The sequence below is a fragment of the Neltuma alba genome, unplaced genomic scaffold (genome assembly GCF_004799145.2).
Source record: "Neltuma alba isolate B1F8T4 unplaced genomic scaffold, ASM479914v2 tig00006004_pilon, whole genome shotgun sequence".
NCBI classification, from domain to species: Eukaryota; Viridiplantae; Streptophyta; class Magnoliopsida; order Fabales; family Fabaceae; genus Neltuma; species Neltuma alba.
Genome location: NW_021634311.1, coordinates 28,050 through 49,731, shown reverse-complemented (window position 1 = coordinate 49,731; position 21,682 = coordinate 28,050). Strand labels below are relative to the sequence as shown.

Here is a 21,682-nt window from a genome sequence, read left to right as displayed (position 1 = left end):
TATCTTTTTGTGATGTCCAGTGTCCTTGTTTTGGTCAGTAAGCTGGTGTCTTGGAAGAGGTTGGGGATCAGGCATGTAGCATCCATTTTAGTATGCTGTGTATGAGCTTTAGAACATTATGGATATGAAAGATTAATAATGACTATGCAATGCTGAGGACTTTTGAGGATGGGGGCATGATTACAACGTGAATATGTGGTGAATGTTTGGGAATTATTCTGACGGTTGGTTTTATCAAATATTGTTGGAGGGCGAGTGATCACCATGGACTTTTACTTCACTTATTTGGACTACTGTTGGCTGACTCCTGCAGCCTGCTTCCTTTTGTCATAGAATTGTGGAATTATTTTGACACATGAAGGAGAGAATCTTCATTATATTGCGCTTTTGCTATTAGTGCGGTGGGGTCTTTGCCTCTGTTTCTTTGTGCAGGCTTAAGCTGCTTATGTTGGGCCGAGGATGCAAATTGAAGATTAAAACCCTATCGTCCCTAATTTCATAGTATTGATGTGGTGATTCGAAAGCACAAGATGGTGAGGTATTAACAGTGCTTATGTTCGGCGGGGCCATAGAAGTTAAGAGAATATAGGTGTATTTTATAGAAGTTAGCACAAGGCTGAAAAGGGTGTGATGTTTTGTCTTTTGAGTGAATCTTTTGGCAACCCACCTTGCTGTGTGATTTTTCGTTTCATTTTTTTTTAATCGTAGCTTATGCACCAATTATGCTGTTACAGAAGGTTCAAATCCATAACCTCACACTTAGCCTTTTGAAAAATAAAATTTATTTCTTATCAACAGACAAATAAAAAATATAATAATAACTGTCTCCTTATATCTCTATATAATCTGTAATCTGATTGAATTTTATTTTATTCATATTCATATGACAAAATCAATTTAGGTATGTGTTGAGAGAGCATTGCATCATTAGGTACTTATGCAATTTCTTTTACAAATGAACAAATTATGAGAATCAATATTTATTACTGTAAAACTTACAAGGACTCAAGAAAAAATTACAAAGAGTTTTTAAAAAATAAAATGAAGTTATGGGAAGCTCCGCATTAACTTTCCTAGTGTTTTATATATAAAATTAATTAATTGCTTTCATTTATAAAAAAGCGAAGCTTACATCTCATTAATTCATGGCTTCTCTTCTTCCTTTCCCATTTTTTTTCCTTACGTTTTACATTAATATTTTAATGATTGAGATTTAAATCTTTCTATTCAAATATTAAATTATAAAAATAAATAAATAATAAATTAAAAACTATATTAAATTTTAATTCTAATGCTTTGCACTAAATATTTTGAAAAAATTTTATAAATAATTTCTAAAAAATTAAAATGTGAACCGTTAAAATATATTAATCTAATAGTTGGAAAAAAGAAGAGGAAAAAAGAGAATGGGGAGAGAAGAGGATAAGTTCTGACTTCTAAATGGCATATCACGTGGTGTTTGTTAAGAAATTTCAAGTAAAACTTGTTGATAATTAAGTCTTTTGGCGGCATCTTTGATCACACTCGGTGGAAGTATTATAATTATCGTTGGAGTATTGTAATTATTAAAATATTACTATATGATAATTCTAATGATCATCGGAGTATTGTAATTTAATGACACCAAGTGCTTCTGTTAAAATCTTTTTAAATATGATTTGTGAATTTCAACATTCTATAAATGATATAGGGAGTGTTTGGATGGAAATCAAACCATAATTTTAGAAGTGCTTTTACAGTCTACGAAGTAAATATGTGAAGGAGTTTATCTTGATTTGCAGAAAAATATTTCTGAGAAGTACTTTTGAAAGTTGCCAAATACTCTTATAATGAGCATAAGTTATGACACAAAAAAAAAACAAGAAGAAGGAGATGCCAGTGGAACTACAGGATATTATATACAATTATTTTGCCACCGCTCAACAACGTTTTACATATGCGCGCGTGTGCGATTTTTTTCATTAATGTTTTTAATGAGATAATATCAGCACATTAGCGAACATAAAACAAATTGTTTTCAAGGATTATATTGTAATTTTATTCACCAATAACTATTGATATACTCAACGGGGGAAAAAAATCACGAGGATGCAAATTTTAAAAGTTTCCATTTTCTTGAGAAAATAATTTAAAACACTTTTGAGTAAAATATAAGATAACAATATGTTAGCTTTCAACTTTGTGCAATTGTTTTTTCATTCTTTAATTTTTTTGCGAATATTTCGTTGAGTTACATGCGGATTTTTCTTATTTTTTATGCATATTTTAGTTTGAATTTATTTTTTAGTCATAATTCTTGCACACATATTTTTTTTAAATAGAATTAAAAAATAATAGAGTTGGATATAGCGAAAGAGACTATGACGTGATGAACCAGTGTCCAGATCCGATAACTATAGTTATTGCCTGATAGCGCTCTTAACAGAATTACGTCCAATAGAAGATTATTTCTGCTTAGATAAAAAAGAAAACTCATAACCTTACATTTAAAAAAAAATTCATAAAAAATTGTTTGGTGTCATTTACGCTGCAAACCCGACGTATTTTAGTTTGAATAGGAAAATTTTAAATACTAACGTACTTTGAGCATAAGTTCATCGATTCATTACGTGACTTAAAAGGTAATTATTTAACTCACATAGGAGTATCAATGAACCCTTTAAACTAATTTATCGTATTTTAAAATTATTTTTATTTTTTCACCCCTGGCCTTAATTACTGCTCATTATTCTCTTAATTTTACTTCAAAGTGAGCCAATTCTTTTTTATTAATTGATTTGGAGTATTCTGGAAAAAATATTAATTACTCCTAAAAAAAATGTTGCCGTTGACAATTGTCCGTATTTCAAAAGTATAAAAAATTAAATCGTTATTCATGGTGCGCGCATAGCAGTAATCACAAGAAAAATTAATTTGTTAAGTATGTTCTGCTTAAGTATATTTATAAATACGAGACTTCCTTCTCTTATTATCGCTTCAATATTAATGTTCATATACGAAACCAACAAAAGCTTGCAATAATGGCTTGCCAAGAGCTCTTCCCTCCTTCTTCATGAACACATTATTGCAGCTTCTGTTGCGATCATCTTCTTCATCTTTCTCTGCAATTCATTCCTCCGAACTTCCATTTCTGCAGGGGAATCCCAAGACCCCAACCAGGATGATGATTTTGAATCCCTGCTCACAAATTTCAAAGAAGAATAAGCCACAAGGAGGAAACACCCTTCATACTATACGACAGGAATCTATAACTCTGATGCTGATAACTTTCACCTAGAAGATTTCATTTTTTACACATGATGTATCAAAATTTCACTTAGTTTACTTAGAATCTAATAGTAAAAGAAAACAAGAAAAACACATTTGGAAAGTAAGAAAATGTTCAAGGGCAGCAGAGGTGGGGTAACTCACACCCCAAATCCATGGGTATGAAAAGTTTTACTACCTCCAAGTTTCTGTTAGCTATTGACAACAAAATTTTCGCAATAAAGTTGCACTCCTCTTCATTAAAAAATTATTTAATAAAGTTGCACTCCTCTTCATTAAAAAATTATATTTAGCAAGTCACAAGAGGATCTTAAGAATTAGTGCTAAACAAATATTATTGAAAGAATCACAAATTTATAATCAAACTTTTTTTCCCCGAGAAATTTATAGTTAACTTTTTCTCATCTTGTTATCACAGAACCTATTCGTAGCAGGCACAGAACCATCCTCAAGCGTCATAGAATGGGCACTCGAAGAGATGCTAAAAAAACCCTAGCATCATGGAGAAAGCACAACAAGAAATGGACCAAGTCATAGGCCATGAGCACCGTCTGCAAGAATCTGACCTCCCAACCTCCCTTACCTCCAAGCAATTTGCAAGGAGGCCCTGCGGCTCCACCCTTCGACGCCTCTCAACCTCCCTCGGGTCTCTGCGGAGCCTTGCGAGGACGACGGCTACTTCATCCCAAGGGACACATGGCTAAGTGTCAGCATATGGGCCACAGGACGAGATACTGATGTATGGGAGAAGCCATTGGAGCTCAAGCCTGAGAAGAACCCAAAACTGGAAGCTTGTGGGAATGACTTTGAGCTCATTACTTTTGGAGCTGGAAGGAGGATTTGCGTGGGGATGAAATTAGGGATTTTGATGTTTGAATTCATGCTGGGGACTTTAATTAGTTCATTCTTTTTATATTGGAAGCTTCCAGAAGGAGTTTCTGAACTGATTATGGAAGAGGCCTTTGGTCTTGCCTTGGGGAAGAAAATATGCCTCTCACTGCTATGGTTAGCCCTAGATTGTCCCCTAGGGTTTACAATATTGCTTCAACTTAAACATCTCCATGATGCTTTGGATGAAGCAGCACCAAGCATAGATAAATAAGTTGGCTGTAGAAGTACCTTTTCATTGGGAATTTAATTTAGGAAAATTACAATAGGTCCTCATAAAGGAAAAAAAAATTACAAAAAAAGTCCTAAATATTGCTATTTTTTATTCTGAAATTTGTTATTACAAGCTATTTAGGTTGTTATTATGACTTTTTAATTATTATTTTTCTTATTTGGGACCTCATTGCAATTCTCCTTTTAATTTAACCATCTATGAGGATAGCTGTAATCATGTCAAGAGTTTCTATACTTTATCTTATTAATTTTCCTGTAATTAAGTTGGTATTTGGTGTGTGTTGATGTTTTAGGTGTATGTATGCCTCTTCTTTTTTTGCCAGAGTATGTATTTCTCTTTCACATAATACAACTGTCTCTTATAAAAAAAATATTTTAGAATTATAGTAAATGATACTATTTTAATTTAATTTTAAAATTCTATTCTTTAACATCATAATACTACATTATCTAGAGTTATGGAGGAAATTAGAATTAAAAAAGGTGGAGTTTTATATGTTCTGAACATAATTTATCCATACACACATTCTCTCTGATCTCACTATAGGGGGAAAAAAACAGTTTTTTGAGCCGTTTATAAAAATCGCTACTAATGTGAGCATTTGTTGCGGTTTTGCCTTCACCCACAATGAACCTGCAACGTTTTGACTGGTAGTGATGGGAGATTTGGTTTTGGACATTAATAGCAGTTCAGTGCAAAAGTAATTTTAATCTAAATACTCAGTTATAACAATAGTGGGGGGAGATCGGGTTTTGGACATCAGTAGTTGCATATTTGACAGTTTTGAAATGAATCCTTTTTCTTAATATTAAGCATGTCGCCTTTGGTTGAATATAGTTTTAATCAAAAATTAAATTTAATTGAATAACTCAATTCAAAGAAAAATAAATCTTGGTGGTTTTACATTCCCATTGGTTTGATTTCATCGGAATAGATCCAATAATTTATGTTTATCGATCAAATTGTATTCTTTGAATATTGTCGTCTACTAATAAAAAAGGAGATGTAAACTACACATAAACAAATGAAAAAAAAAAAACTTAGATTCAACTCATACTAAAGATAACTAATCAAACCAATAATGATAGATAAGATAACATACGTACATATTTCTTATACATTTTTTTGGGAGAATTTGACTCATTTCTGACATTGTTGAATAATAAATACTCATTTACAACAATATATATGGAATTGATTTACCTACCATTTGTAGATGGGATTTGCTCAAGAATTTTTCTAACACTTCATTTCCTATGGGAGAAGAAACAACGAGAACAACATGGGACTTGTTACAAATAATTCACAGAAAAGAAGAAAACCAACCAACCAACCAAAACAAACACAATGTGGAGAATTTTCTCATCATTTCTTCGCGTCAACCCCTTTAGTATATTGATTTGTTTGTTCTTCTCATCGTCTTCACAAGCTCCTTCCCATATATGTACCTCTCTCGCTAGCTCCTTCTAAATTCCTAGAGAGAGACATGTATAATATGAATGCATGAATATATAATCAAAGATCCTTCTTTCACCTGCCAGTTCAATCAGAATCCCTTTAAGCAAAGCGATATGTAAAGTTAATTAATCGAAGTATTAATTCTCACTGTTGGACTGCTTAGAGGATAATGATCATTATGCATGCCACGTGATTGATCTATCAAACCTGGATCCCTTAAAGTATTTCACAGGACAAAGTAGAGATGGATAATTATGTGGAATTGTACGTGAAAATGTGTGAGATCATCATTTTGTTTCCATCTCTCGCGACTTCGTCACGGTTAAGTACTTTAAACGATTCAAACTTTGATTTATGTAGGTTATTTTTTGTCTCAATCACGTGACATGATTGGAAAACAGTCTCTGCAAGTCCAACAGTGAAAAGTAATACCAATATAATTTCAAGAAACTTGACAGAATTCTCACTTTGGGAGGAAGATGTTTCAGTGATGAAACATGCATTCCCAGATGATAATGTTGAAAGGTATGTAAAGACGATGATGGTGAATTGATGATGATGATGATCCTTTCTTGCCATATAGCTTCCCTCAATGGAAGTCTCTCCCCAACTAAAAACTTTATAAAAGAATATATGTAGTGATGATGATATAGAGATCAGACATATGAAGAATCACGCCTCTTCTTGGTCATAGCTTCTGGGTTCCCTTTTCTCATCATTGCTACAAACTCTTCATAGTTTATCCTTCCATCCTGTGCACATATTTAGTAAATTAATTAATTCCCCTCTTAACTCTACAAGCAATATGTGTGTGTATCTCTATTTTATTCATAGAATTTATAACAAAGTACACTGTTCACAAACTATGGAAAAAATTATATCGATTGTGTACCTAGCTAGAGTACTTCGTTTCACAATCTTGTAGGGCTATATCTGAAGATTTTAGTTAACATCTATGTGTAACCTTGATTGATTATATTATTTGTTATAACTTGGATTAAAAAATCGTTAGAGTCATTTAAGTGGTAACATCTACTAAAATGCAAGTTGTTTTTGGATCAAATCACAGTCAAGCAACAGAGTTTTATGTACATATAAAATGAATAGTTGGGTGTTTATTAAGTGAAGACGACTTACGTGATCTGAGTCAATTTCTGAGATGATTTCTTTGATGTCCCTGCCGTCATGCATGTTGAAGTCCTTGAGAGCTTGCTCCATTTCTTCAATGGTAATGTACCTGATTTTGAACACCAATTAGAGTTTGTATAATAATACGCACACGTATATAAGGAATTTATAATAGGCTGCACTAATAGTATGCATGATGCTGTTTAACTCTCTGCAATAAATATATCAGGCCCAATCTATACGTAGTTTAATTAATAATATTAATATATCTATTGCGAATTTTACCCGCTGTTATCTTTATCAAAGTATTGGAAGGCAGTGTAGAGATGTTCTTCTTTGTTCATTCGGTTCATCTGCATCGTTGCTGTGATGAACTCGTCATAATCTATGGTTCCATTGCCATCTGCATCAGCCTGTGTAAAATTTGTACACCAAAAACATATTTTCAATATTAAAAAGAAACAAAAGAGAAAAGAAGCTGCATTTTATGAAAAGGAATATGTATATTTTTTCTCTCTATATTTGCACAAACTTTTAGAAGGAAGTCGATGTATTTAAATAAAACTGAAGAGGCCATCCGGGATTCATGATGTTCATTTTGCTTAAAGTGATGGGTTTTTTATTAAAATAAAAATTGTGGTGAAAATATAAAGAGGGAAAAGAACTTACAGCTTCCATTAATTGCTTAACTTCTTGTTCAGAAAGCTTGGTTCCTTGTTTAGCAAGGCCTTGCTTGAGCTCTTCAATTGTAATGGTTCCACTGCCATCAGTGTCCATGTTCTTGAACATTTCCTTCAATCCCATTATTTCTTCCTCTGATAGGCACCCAGCAATCACCTACTCATTCCCACATTTTTAATCGTAATTAATTAGGGCAAAGAAAAAAAGAGTCAAAAATAAATAACATAAATATATATAAATATAATATACCCTTAAAGCAGCTTTCTTGAATTGGTTCATTGCTCTAAACTGTTTGAGCCTGTTGAGCACAGCATTGTCAAGAGGAGTATCAGGTGCTTCTCCATCCTCCTTAATCCATGGATGATCTGTTCAACAAAGCCAGTTCGATCACGAGTGAAACGCTAATTAAGCAACTCTGATCTGGTTACTTTATTAGTATAATTACTGAAATTTGAAATTGAAAGGGGAAGCGGTTCATACATATATAAATCTATATATTTATATATATTAATAAACTCACTTAGAACTTGGTGGGCTGTGAGCCTGGCCTTGGGATCAGAATTCAACATTTTCTTCACAAGATCTTTAGCTGATGGTGATATGGATGGCCATGGATCGGCTGAAAAATCTACGTGGCCTCTTAATATGGCATTGAAGATGCCATGCTCCGATTCTGTCATAATATAATCCATTTCAGAAAAAGAAATTGTTATCAACCAATGTAAATATAAAGTCTCTAAGAAATCCAAATGATCTTCTCAATCAAACAACTATGTTATTGGCCTTGTTTAACATATGTTGTTCCACTTCAAACAAATCCAATCCAATGTTTGGATTCACACATATATAGTTGATTTTGTCAATTGTTAATTTAGCAACATTAATTGTTGGTCTGATGATTTTTTTTATGTTGCGTTTGTTGTATTAAAAGTTTCATCTAATATTTTAATTCGATTCAGGTCACTTGAAACTTGCAATTCAATTAATGTTCACGATTTTTTTCATTTTCATTCAAATTTTTGCTATTAACCCGAACACATTACTGATTTATATATGCTAATTAAGTTTTAAAGCAGTGGGGATATGGCTAGGAATTAATTGAGAGAGAAGAATAATGAAGAGTGTAAAGTAAATAAATGAACCGTACCAGCCCAAAATGGAGGAACACCACAAAGAAGAATGTAGAGCATGACACCAATACTCCAAATATCAACTTCAGGCCCATATCTCCTCTTCAATACCTCTGGAGCTATATAATATGCACTCCCAACAATATCTTTAAATGTCTCCCCTGTTATGTATCAACAAATGAAGAAAATTTGTATTGATTCTAAATAATGTAAGACCTCAGTCTATCCTATTCCTAAATTTATAAGTCTTCTGAATTTTTCATATTGATTGTATATATTGAGAGAGTTTAATTTTCATCAAGAAGTAGTTTCCAATACAGATAATTAAAATATTCTAGAACAACTAACTATATTTTGTAAATAATTAACCTAACTAATTTTTTTGAGTTTATAAATTATGTTAGCTTCCAATAGACTTATCAAATTCAAAAAAAAAAAAAACTTATATGTGTATTGAATCATATGATATTTCCAACTACTGATTGAAATTTAAATAATATTAGAGCTGAAACAGGAAACTCTCTCGGCGTTTTTTTTTAATTCACAAAACCTATATATATTAAGCTTATCCAGAAAATTTAATTCAAATATATTTTTTTCTCTTTCATGAATTAAGATGGTTTTTTTCCCCCTTTTCTGGTTAAAACTTGAAAAGAAAATCTCATGATCATGAAACTACGTAGAAGAAGAGAGACAATTCGAAATCAGAGAGAGAAATGAAAACCTTCTTTGTAGAAAACGGATAAACCGAAATCGGTGGCCTTGAGAGGCGAATCCTCCTTCTTATTCAAGAGCAAGAAGTTCTCAGGTTTGAGATCTCTATGAATCACGCCCATGGAGTGACAAGTATGAACGATCTGCACTATCGTCCTCATCAACGACGCCGCCGCTCGCTCCGTGTAATGACCCTTCTCGATGATCCGATCGAACAGTTCGCCGCCGGCGCACAGCTCCATCACCAGATGCACCGAATGTTTATCCTCATACGCTCCTTTCAGCTCCACCACGTTCGGTTGTCCCGCCAAATGATGCATTATCTGAACCTCCCTCCTCACGTCCTCGATATCTTCTTTGTTCGCGAGCTTCCTCTTCCCGATCGTCTTGCACGCGTATTGTTGTCCGGTGGCCTTATGCGTACACAAATGCGTGACTCCGAATTGTCCTCTTCCTAGCTCCTTTCCTATGGTGTACGTGGCTTTCACGTCTTCCATGGGACGCTGGAGCACGGGACCCATTGGGCCGGGTTTCGCGGCTTTGGACGGAGGAGGATTAGGGGCCGGGGATGATTTCCCCGAACTCTGGTGGTTGCTGGCACCGCCACCGCCTTCTCCTCCCCCTCCTCCGGTGTTATTATTGCTGCCTTGGGAGTTGTTGTTTGTTGATCCTCCCTTGGCAACCTCGGCCGATTCGGCCGGGGCATCGGTGTCGTTGCTCTGAGAGCAACAGTTGCCCATGGCGGGGGAGGGAGGAGATGAGAGAGGCAGAGGGTGAGAGAGAGGAGGAGGAGGAGGAGAAATAATATAAGGGTGAAAAAAGAACTGGTCTTAAGGTTTGATGTAATATTATTGAAGGTTGGTGAAGACACTGTGTGTTTGGAGGGACAATTGTACAAACAAACAAGACAAAACGGAAAAAAAGAAAGTAAAGAAATTAAATTTGTTTTTAAAAAAATAAAATTGGATTAAAAAAACAAAATTAAGTCCAAGTGTGTGAAAAATGAGAGTGTGTGCGCTAATAATAGTGAGAGAGACATATTTTAGGAAGGTTAGAAGATGGTCATTGAAAGAGTCATTGTCGTGTCTTCTACGTGGGAAGTTTTAGGGTTTTGTTGAGACAAAAGGTGAAGAGGGTTTTTCGGACAAGAAAATTATCAGTACGTACAGGGCTTGATGTCATTAAGGTATCATGCATAAATATAAGAGATTATTGAGTCGTTACTTTGTAATACAAGTAATGATTTTCTTCTGGTAGGAAGAAAGAACTCTTGAAGCACAGATAGAATAATTTTCTTACTAGGGATCATTGAGTAGTTAAGAAGCTTCGAGGCTGTTTGTTTTGGTTTTTTGTTTTCTTGTTCTCAAAACAACTTTATAAAATTGTTTCTTAAAATAATTTTTGAAAACAAAAAACAAAAGAATTTGTTTGGATAATAATTTTAAAAATCATGTTTGAAAAACAAATCATACAAAATCATACTTGGTAGGTGATAGTTATCGTTAGTAATGATAAGTTGTAGATAGTAGGTAAGAAAAGAAGAAGATTTCTCAAAATTTTTTAAAATTAAAAATTAAAAAATTAAAAACAAAAACAAGAAAACATGTGGAAGTTGTTTTGATTTTTTAGTTTTTAAAAACATGTTATTGTTTTTTGCTTTTTAAAACAAGTAACTAAAAACAAATTACCAAACAAGTATTTTTGTCTTTATGTTTTTAACAACAAAAAATTGTTTTCAAAACAAGAAACCAAACAACTCTTTCAGTTTTTTTTTAGGTAAAGAAAAATTGAAGTGATTTAGATCTCAAGAGCTTACCACAACTAAAGCATTTTTATTGTCTTAAAGAACGCTTACAGAAGTACTTACAGATTATCTACCAATAAAATTCTTACATTAGCAGCAAAATTTAAACTTATAAGTTATGAACTGATTGCTTACAAATTAGATCAACTCTTGCCACCAATTTTATAGTTTATATCTTAAACTCAAGTCTTATAAATTGGTTAAAAAAAATGTGTATTGAGAGTTTTCCTTCAATTGGAACATACCCAACTCAAATCTGAATGATTTGTTATCGAAAATAGAATAATTTGTTAATCCCTCCTAAAATTTAATTGGAAAAACAAGCATCATGAATACAAGTAAATTAACTTCAATCTTATCATAATATATCATACTGAAAATGACCTGACTCAACCTTCACTAGTCAGTTTGAGCACGTATTTTACCAAGTCTGCCTACAGACAAATCATCATAATATTGAATTATTGATGAATGTTTCCGTTCAAATTTTCTTTCTTCCTTCCCTTTTTCTTTTTCTTTTTCTTTTTTTTCCGGTAACAATTAAGCTTTCCTGAATTTGCTGTTAGGAAATTTCATCCAAAACGGACATTAAAAATAGCAATTCCCTGACACTAACATCAAAATTTACAGTTTTGTGGTAAACACAACCACAATAGCCTGTGCCACTTGAAACGGCATTTATAGTATATACTTCCATTGGCTCTTAGCACAACAACCATAAATTTGTTAATCTAGATCATCCAAATTAGATTCATACAGTCCAAATCTTATTTTAACAATAAGCACACATAATGATGAGCCCCAAGTCCATTTTCTCATGGTATACTTTCACTGGCTCTTAGGCCTTAGCAGTATAATCAACTAAAATATTTATAAGCACTTGTAAAATGCCTGGACTTCAAATGTAACAGAAATCAACGGGGCCAGTAAATAAGAATAAACAATGTAGACTATATGAAAATTACAGCCTCGTACTCCAAAGTCCACTACTTGCCTCAAATACTCGTTTGAAATCCCAAAAATAACCTACACTAACGACCCTCTCTCCCAACAAAATCGCACTATCATGTATAGAAACATGGAACATCATGCACGCAGAAATCTATTGTATGAAGACGTCCGGGGAAGGAAAACAAAATGCACTAGTAAGTTGGGACTGATGGATCAACCTTCATAGCATATGCATGGATTCCCCCAGATACATTGTATACTCTTCTAAATCCCTAATACAGAAACATCAACACAATCAGAAAAAGAAGTGGAATTTCAGTCCAGTAGTGCATTCATTAAAAGTTCACATTAACAACAGCAATAATGAAAAGCAACAGAAAATTGATAATTAACAGAAAACACAATAGCCTTGCTTGGAAACATGATGAAAACCTTAAACGAAACCAAAACTTGGCATTGTACCTGTGACTGCAACCACTTGGCAACTTGCAAGGACCGCACGCCATGATGACACTGCATTTTCAAAATCTAGTTACTGAACACATTGACAAATAGAATTGTGCAATGAAACACAGATTTGTTAGAGACTGCCAAAATTTTGGATTGCAGGATGCTATTGATAAGCAGTCAAGCACCTTTTAGTCAAAACATTCAATGAATATAAATTCAGTATAAAGTGAATCGAACTTAGATATAAATGAAAATACAATGTAATCAGATGAGGAACTATCAACTGGCAAACGACATGGAAAATGGCCGATACCTGGCTTGCAATAAACAAATGGAGAGAAAAACCTATAGAAATTCATATTCTAACCAAACCTATAGAAATTCATATTCTAACCAATCCTTTAGACAACACGTTAATTCAGTGCCATGGGCACAAGCATTAGTACTTGTGCAGGTACAGGTATTGGTATTGTGATATATACTAAATAAATCAAAGAAAGTCCCCCCCCCCCACCAAAAAAATCCGTCCCCCAGTTTTTCTCAAAATTAAGAAAACAATATTTAATTTAAAGAAAGTAAAATATCTCATCGACAAAAGAACAGTACAATATATTTGGTTCAATTTTAAATTGGAAATTGAATTTAAAGAACCAAAAACAAAAGTACTACAAGGCTGGTTTCCTAGGTTCCTCTTGTGAAACACCAACATCTTAAGATAGGTAGGTTGTACTCACCAAGACATATGTATCCTTGTTAGGGTCAAATGTGCTACTAATATCAGGTCCCCAATTTCCAAATTGTCGGAGGGGAAGAACCTTAAAACCTGGCAGACGTGCTTTCTCCCTGTATAAAAGGAATATACCAAGAAGTGGTAGAAAAACATAAATAAGCTGTTCATGTAAATAGAACAACCTGAGAGGAGGACATCAAGAAAACTAAAGAGAAAAATAGACAAAACAGTGGAAGAGCCTCTACATGAATATCTCACAGACAAATAGGAGTAGACTACCACTCTGTTTTCCATGGGATGCTTAAAAAAGGCTTTAATGTGGCAATGCTCTCAATGCTTTGGCAAAAAGAGTACATCAACTTTTTACTTTCTTCTCTTAATGAAACTTACTGCCTCCACCTTATCGCTTTAATATCATCACTCCTTCACTCAATTTAATCTTGTTTACACATGTAAAACAAACGCAATCATAACATCACATATTTTAATGATTCCTAACACCAGTTAGAGTTGAATGAAATAAAACCATACACTTCCTCAGGCTCTCGAACATCAATCAATTGTGCCTCCTCCATAAAGTTGGGATCTTGAATTTTCGCATGAAGCATGTCAGGCTGAATGTCTTGAAGAACAGTTTCTTCCCTATGGGAAAATCAGCAAATAAAAAAATACATGATACTGACTGAGAGACTACACATCCAGACATTAATCACCAGTTGAATATCCAATGTCGAAATATAGGCTCGATGTTGAACATACCTTTCAGATAAAACTTGAAGAAGGTGCCATCCAAATTTTGTTTTACACCTTACAACTTTGTTTAAAGGTGCATTAAACGCAGCGTCCTCAAATTCAGGAACCTGTCATAATATCACCATCATACATATGTTCAACACCCATTATAAAAGAAATGATCATTGGCTTAGATGGCGAAATAAATTTTTAGTTTTTTGCTTGAGCACCAGATGAACACAACAGCTTCTATTATCTAAAGAATCAAATGTCAAGAAATGATAACCACTTTTACCCAATATACACGAACAATCCATTTTTATAGCACAAAATTCAGTTTTAAGAGTCTTTCAAGGCAAAAAGGATTCAGAAGCAGCATAGTAGGTAAACAGTAATGCCAGAGCATGCCATATATAATTTACATCAATCAAAACATCAGATAAAAGATGTCTGATAAGAAAGGTAATGTGACCTCACAGTGCTCTCTAATTCAAAGGTCAACCAGAAAGCTTCCTTTTGCATCATTAGCAGTACGAATTTTCAGCAGCGAAAAGAATATTGATAGAACTAAAATGAATAGTGTAGCTCATCTAAGACTCTTTGCAATGAAGAGGAACGACGCTATTTCTGCCAAAGTCAGCTCATAAGCATACTGTTCAGCATTTGGCAAAAAAATGCGCTTCACCTCTACAAGCACCATCTAATGAAATGAAACAGAACTGAAATGCTAAGCTCAGCTACTGAGTAAAAGTTATCGACCTGTTATTAAATTTTATCAGAAAATATTGAGCAGATAAAAACATTCAAGAACATCAGTTCTAAAATTTGTTATTCTTGATGCTCGTTATCTGAGTGACAAGGTGCCCGGATGTTAAGCAATACATTCATTTTATATATTTTGTTTTATATATTTTAGAATATCATAGATTGTGGGACCGAGAAGGCAAAGAGAACAACGATGAAATTCCGTAAGCATGTTGTGTAAACTGTTAAAGTTAGACCTATATATTCTTGTTTCTTCTAGTAAAATGAGTTAACTAGCAAATATTTCGGATCTCGTCACTCTTAATTTGAATTGATTTTAACGAAGTGCTATCTGATTAACTTACCATCTCCCCCTTTCTCACCCACCCAAGCATTCCTCCTTCATCTTTGGATGGGCATATTGAGTATTCTACCGCGAGATCACTCAAGTCTTCACCTGAAGTTGTACAGATATAGTAGCAAAGAACTACAAAGTTAAACAGCAGAAAAATTTCTTCCAAAGTGTATCTTTCAAATTTATAACCTATACATTCACTGAACAAAAAGTTCGCTAATTTGTTTTGTATAAACAACCATCTGTCAGATTTTAACACACTCAATCGGGAACGTTAAATAGTTTGATAGAATTATGATTTCCACAGACGTAACAAAATAAATCCTTACCTGATGAGATTCTCTGCTGAAGATCCAATAGCAGCTTCTGGTCATCTTCATTGACAAGCAAGTGTTGCACCAGGATCTCCCTAGCACCATCACCGTTGTTGCTGCTGCTGCTGCTGCACAAGGCTGACAGAGTGTACATTTGGAAATTCATCATTGGAAAGTATGAATACCATGTAAGCCTTGTCCCAAGATTTGTCCCAGAGCGTTTTAAATATATGTAGGTGAAATACAGTTTTACTTCTTTTCTGTTGTATCAAAAAAAAAAAAAAAAAGAATAAAGTTTTAGTGGCAGCCAATTACCGCCGCCATCAACGGCCAACAGAGTTTATCCGACTCCATGAAAATATGAAAGAGTAACTGTAAACACTTCACATTCACGCTCTGCATGCCCTCTCGCAGCATATGATTAATTATCAGTTCAAAAATTGTATCACCGTAGTGACGATAACAATTTCTCAGAAAACAAAATAGCTTCATTTTTCATGCTGTTCATAAAAAAGTACACCCCAAAATTATACGCTTAGAATCAGATTGAAAAAGTCCCAACAAGCAGAAAATGGATTGGGGGGAAAGATTAAACCAATATGCAAATCCCACCAATAATCAGAAACGAAATCATGAAGTAATTCCAGAGAATTCGAAGGATTGGTACCTGCTACTTGGGGGCGTGACAACCCCGCTGGAGGAAGTAGTTGGAAGAAATTGAAGGAAGAAAGAGGGTGCAAAGGAATTTGAAATCTATGAGAGGAAACCTTGAGAGATGGGGAACAAGTGAAGGCGCGAAGATTGGAAGAAGAAGAGCAGGAGAGAGCGGGAATCAGAGATAGCCTCAAAGCACTGAGAGCTGGAGACGCTTTCATTGGAAAATGTGAAGCTCTTAGCATGGTTGCACAGAGTGAATCAAAATCGCGTAATGGAGGCACGATGGCACAGCACCGTCGTTTGACAGCATTTAACAGTTTGGGAGAATGACAATCAGGGGTCAGAAATTTAATTACTTGTGAAAACTAAATGATTACTTTTTTTTTTTTTTTAACGAAAAGAGTCAATTTTATTGATCAACAAAAAAACAATTACACTCACTAATAGGGAAAGCAGTAAAGAAAACCATAAACCTAAATACAACCTATAGAAAACGGAAAGAGGACAAATAAACCTAGCATACAACCTACAGGAAATAAAGGACACACAAAAACTACAAAAGAGATCAACCAACACCAGTACGAGCAGTCCTCCTTTCAGTGGCAAGATGAGTATTTATTCTACCATCAGAAGAGTCGGCCATCAAGATATCAATCAGAGGGGTTGGTGCTGTTTCCAGCCACCCATTGGGTGCCACTCCCCTACTTCCAGCAGCTGCTAAAAAATCAGCAGCACTATTCCCTTGGCGAGCTACCAAAGAAAACTTCACTCCTGGCCTATCCTCTAATAGCAGAAAAACTTCCTTTAAGATATCCACAGATTGCCATTCCACACCATCCAACGAGTTAGCAGTCAAACACTTAAACACTGCTTCACAATCAATCTCAATGCAGCAATTGTATGACTGAAATCTGTCACAGGCCAATAATGCTTCCTTCACAGCAAAACATTCAGCACCAAAGGCTGAACGAGCTTCCACTCTTTTCCCAAGTCCTCCTAGGAATAATCCATCATTATTTCTGCAAACTACACCTATCCCAGCACGCTTCAGACCTTTAGCAAAAGCTCCATCAGCATTAATCTTTACAGTGCCTTCTTCAGGTGCCACCCAATTCAACATTCTCTCCACACCTCTTCTTCTGCTGACAATCCTCCCATTACTATCATCCTTAGCACTCCATACCTCTCTAACCAGCATAGATGCAACGTCGATAGTTCTTCCAGCATCCACATTGATTCCATTGAACACCCAGTCGCACCTTCCCTTCCATATACCCCAACAGATGCTAGCAATGAGAGCTTTCCCTTCCTCTGAGATTTGTTTGTTAGACACAAACAAATCCTCACACCACTTCCTTATACTTGACACCTGATCTCTACCAATATGCAAGGCCAAAGAGCAGCCAAACCAGCAACGACGTGCCCAAGGACACAAGAGCAGCATGTGTTCTACAGTTTCATCCTCACTTTCACAAATAGGACATATACTATCCTGACTACACTTCCTGCGAAATAAAGCATGTCTAGTGGCTAAAGCATCATGTAACACACGCCACATAAAATGCCTAATTTTTGGGGGCACATGTAGAGACCAAATGCATTTCCACAGTTGGTTAGTGACCTGCCCAGAGCTGCTCGGTCTTTGATCAATCTCTGATCCTTCCATCAATTTAGCAATTCGATAGCCCATTTTTACACTATATTTACCATCTCTGCTACCCAGCCACACAGCCTTATCCTTCCCCCTATCAAATAGGAATTTGGTTTGCAAAATTGCTCTCCTCTCTTCTTCAGTAATCTTTCCTTCAATACAGTTTAAATTCCAAAATCCATCTTTGATTAGCTCTGCCACTTTTAACTCCTTCTCAGCATCAGAATCAGGAGTGTAACTCAACTTCTTTTCAGGCAAATCCAGAATCCATTTATCTCCCCATATCCTAACCTCGTTTCCATTCCCAATCTGCCAGTACATGTCTTTGTTCAATAAATCTCTTCCTTCAATAATACTCATCCAGCACCAAGAAGCTTTACCACCTTTTTTTGCTTCCATGAAAGTACAGTTCGGAAAATAAATTCCTTTCAGTATTTTACACCACAATTCATTAGGATTCTGCACAATCCTCCAAGCTGTTTTAGCCAAGAGAGCCTTATTGAAAACGTGAAAACTTCTGAATCCCATACCACCATCCTTCTTCACCTCTGTCAGAGCCTTCCATTTCCTCCAATGGATCCTCTTGCCATTTTTTTCATTCTGGCCCCACCAAAAATCAAAGATCAAGCAATCTATCTCTTTACAACTCTTTTTTGGAAATAAAAAGCTGGACATGGGGTAGACCGGAATGGAATTTGCCACTGCCTTAATCAGAATTTCTCTTCCAGCAAAGGTCAATAGTTTCTGCTTCCACCCTTGCAACTTTTTACTAATTTTGTTTTTGACAAACCCAAGTGCAGCTGCTTTGGATCTACTCCAAACTAGAGGCAGTCCCAGATACTTCCCCGGCTCCACCACAGCTTTAATGCCCAAAGCATTCTCAATTTCACCTCTGGAATCAGAACTAGTGTTTGCTGAGAAGAATATGCAAGATTTATCAAGATTCATCTCTTGCCCAGATGCTGCACTAAAGGTCTCAAGGATCTTCTTCATCACCATACAATTTTCTTTTTGAGCTTTAAGGAAGAACAAAGCATCATCAGCAAAAAAACAGTGAGAAAGAATGGGCCCCCCTCTTGATAAGCGAATACCCTTCAGATCCCCACAGGCTACATGCTTCTGCACCACCAATGATAATACATCAGCTACTATGATGAACAGATACGGGGACAATGGATCTCCTTGCCTAATTCCTCTCCCAGGTTTTATTTTCGCCACTTTCTTCCCAGAAACCAGCAACTCAAAGTCAACAGAAGTTACACACTCCATTATCCACCTAACCCACTGAATGGAAAAGCCCATTTTCAGCATAGCTTCCATTAAAAATATCCAATCAACACGGTCATAAGCTTTGCTAAAGTCTATCTTCAAAGCCAAGTCATTCCTGCTTCCTTTCTTCCTTCTCTTAAGAAATTGGAAGGCTTCATGAGCTATAATCACATTATCTTGAATCAATCTCCCCGGGATAAAGGCGTGTTGCTATTCAGAGATGTATTTACACATCAAAGGCCTCATTCTTGAAGTTAGGATTTTTGCAATGATCTTATAAGATACATTGCAGAGGCCTATTGGTCGAAAATGGCTAACCACTTCAGGCTTATCAACTTTTGGAACAAGGACAATGTGAGTCGAATTAATCTTCCTTAGCTCAGAATGACCATTAAAGAAAGATCTCACCATGCTACAGACTTCCTTTTTGATTTCCATCCAAGAAGACTGATAGAACAAGGCAGTAAAGCCATCAGGCCCAGGAGCTTTTGTTGCCCCTAGATCAAAAACTGCTTCCTCAATTTCAAGATCAGAGACTTGTTTAGTCAGGGATTCATTCTCTTCCTTAGATATTACAGTAGGTACATATTCCAAAACCTCTTCCATCTGCACAGCTACCTTACTAGAGAACAGGTCACTATAGAAAGCATTAAACATATCATTAATCTTCTCAGAATCCTCAACCCATTCCCCCTCATCAGATTTCAACTTAAGGACTTTATTCCTCAAACGACGCTGGATCACAGTACTATGAAAGAAGCTAGTATTTCTATCACCATATCTGATCCAATTTAATCTAGACTTCTGCCACCAAAAAACTTCTTCACGATTCCACGCCTCTTCAATACATTTCAAGACCTGGCTAACCTCAGCTGCTTTATTCTCTGTCCACTCACCTTCATAACAAACCTCCAACTTACTCCTCAGATCTTCAATGACTTTTTTATTATTCGAAAATTCTCTTCTACTCCATTCTAAGAGAATCCTTCTGCATCTGGTCAATCTTTGAGTAAAGTCATCGATTCCATTACCAAAGAAAGCAACATCATTCGGCCAGCCATTAGCAATAGTATTAGAGAATTGATTATGCTCTATCCACATAGCATTAAATTTGAACATTCTTGGCACTCTTTCCTCCTGATGACAGCAGTCAACTATCAAGAGGTGATGATCAGAGCCTATAGGTTCAGTGTGAAGGACAAGTGCTTTGCTAAAGGAGGTTCGAAACTCTACATTTCCAAATCCTTTATCAATTCTCTCTCGAATATTATCTCCTCCCATCCTCTTATTATTCCACGTAAACCTTGCACCTTTAAATTCAAGGTCAATCAAACCACAATCATCCAGTACCTTTCGAAAATTGAGAATTTTCGTGAGAGAAACCGGCTTACCTCCCTCCTTTTCAGACTGGGATCCAAGCTCATTAAAATCACCAACACAAATCCATGATCCCACCACACCCCTTGCCAAAGATCTCAGTCTCCTCCATACAATCTCTCGATCACTTTCTCTAGGTGCACCATAGACAAAAGTGGCATAGTCTGGTACACTAAGAATAGTAGAGGACAGTTTAACATGGATCAAGTTCTTTGATTGATGAAGTACCTCTAGCTTAACACCTTCCTGCCACCATAAAGCCAAACCTCCTGATCTTCCTACAGGATCCACAAAGAATTCATTATCAAGCCCACAAGCTCTTTTAATTCTCTTCATTCTTCTTCCAGACATTCTTGTTTCCATTAAGAAAACAATTGAGGGTTTATATTTATTGTTACATTCTTTTAAATTCTTGACTGTCAAGGCAACCCCCAAACCTTGACAGTTCCAGGATAGCATCCTCATGGCTCCATGGGGGCTGTTAAAGGTCAGCCACCCATGCCTTCAGCAATAATTCTCTTCCTACCTCTCCTCTTCCCACCTCCTTCGTTACCTTGCTTCACAAGAGCCAATTGACTTTTCATCTTAGCATTCCTTCTGACTCTACCTTTGGTCTTCCTTAGATTCTCAGCATATAGGGAAATAGGATTCAGGATCTCGCTCTGTTCACTGTCTATTCTTTGTTTTTTCTGTATACTTGCCTCTAAAGCTTCTTCAGCATCACGCTTTAGTTTCAAGTTACAGAAACTTTCAGTAACCTCTTCTGTAACCTTCACAATATTCCTTCCATTAAACACCACTAGTGCCTGGTTATCAGGCTCTTCTTCTGAGGGTAGATCCACTCTATAACCACACTCTGCAGCAACCGTAGGATCCGTTTTTTCAACTACAATATCAACATTATTACTCTTGAGTCCACTTGGTCCAGCATCATTAAAATTCACCTTTACTGGACTCATGTGCTCTGCCTCAGAGTTGAACTTTCCTCATTCAAGGCTACTTCCTCAAATTCCTCTTTTTTATTCTTCAGCTCCTTATCTTCCCTCCAACTACGTTCATTGTTTATTTTTCTACTATTGCTCTTCCTTACAAATTCAATAGCAAAAATGTCATTGCTATCAATTTGTTCAGAGCTTCTCCTCACCCT

General features: G+C 35.6%; 2 protein-coding genes and 1 pseudogene across 2 annotated transcripts; 1 reads left to right on the top strand and 2 right to left on the bottom strand.

Annotated features, from left to right (window-relative positions):
- Positions 1–3,378: 3,378 nt before the first annotated feature.
- LOC114749269 (flavonoid 3',5'-hydroxylase 1-like) lies at positions 3,379–4,320 on the top strand (annotated as a pseudogene).
- A 1,561-nt stretch (positions 4,321–5,881) lies between these two features.
- Positions 5,882–10,241, bottom strand: LOC114749274 (calcium-dependent protein kinase 17-like). The gene is made up of 9 exons (XM_028937770.1): positions 9,512–10,241; positions 8,805–8,948; positions 8,178–8,330; positions 7,907–8,022; positions 7,646–7,813; positions 7,262–7,389; positions 6,986–7,085; positions 6,316–6,600; positions 5,882–5,924 (listed from the first exon to the last, which is right to left on the bottom strand). Exons 1-8 carry the CDS (start codon positions 10,239–10,241, stop codon positions 6,505–6,507), a joined length of 1,635 nt encoding a protein of 544 aa, XP_028793603.1. The 3' UTR covers positions 5,882–5,924; positions 6,316–6,504.
- A 1,814-nt stretch (positions 10,242–12,055) lies between these two features.
- On the bottom strand, positions 12,056–16,512 carry LOC114749275 (rhodanese-like/PpiC domain-containing protein 12, chloroplastic). Its single transcript, XM_028937771.1, has 8 exons — positions 16,249–16,512; positions 15,597–15,719; positions 15,278–15,369; positions 14,196–14,296; positions 13,968–14,078; positions 13,441–13,549; positions 12,719–12,769; positions 12,056–12,528 (listed from the first exon to the last, which is right to left on the bottom strand). Exons 1-8 carry the CDS (start codon positions 16,478–16,480, stop codon positions 12,448–12,450), a joined length of 900 nt encoding a protein of 299 aa, XP_028793604.1. The 5' UTR covers positions 16,481–16,512; the 3' UTR covers positions 12,056–12,447.
- Positions 16,513–21,682: the final 5,170 nt, after the last annotated feature.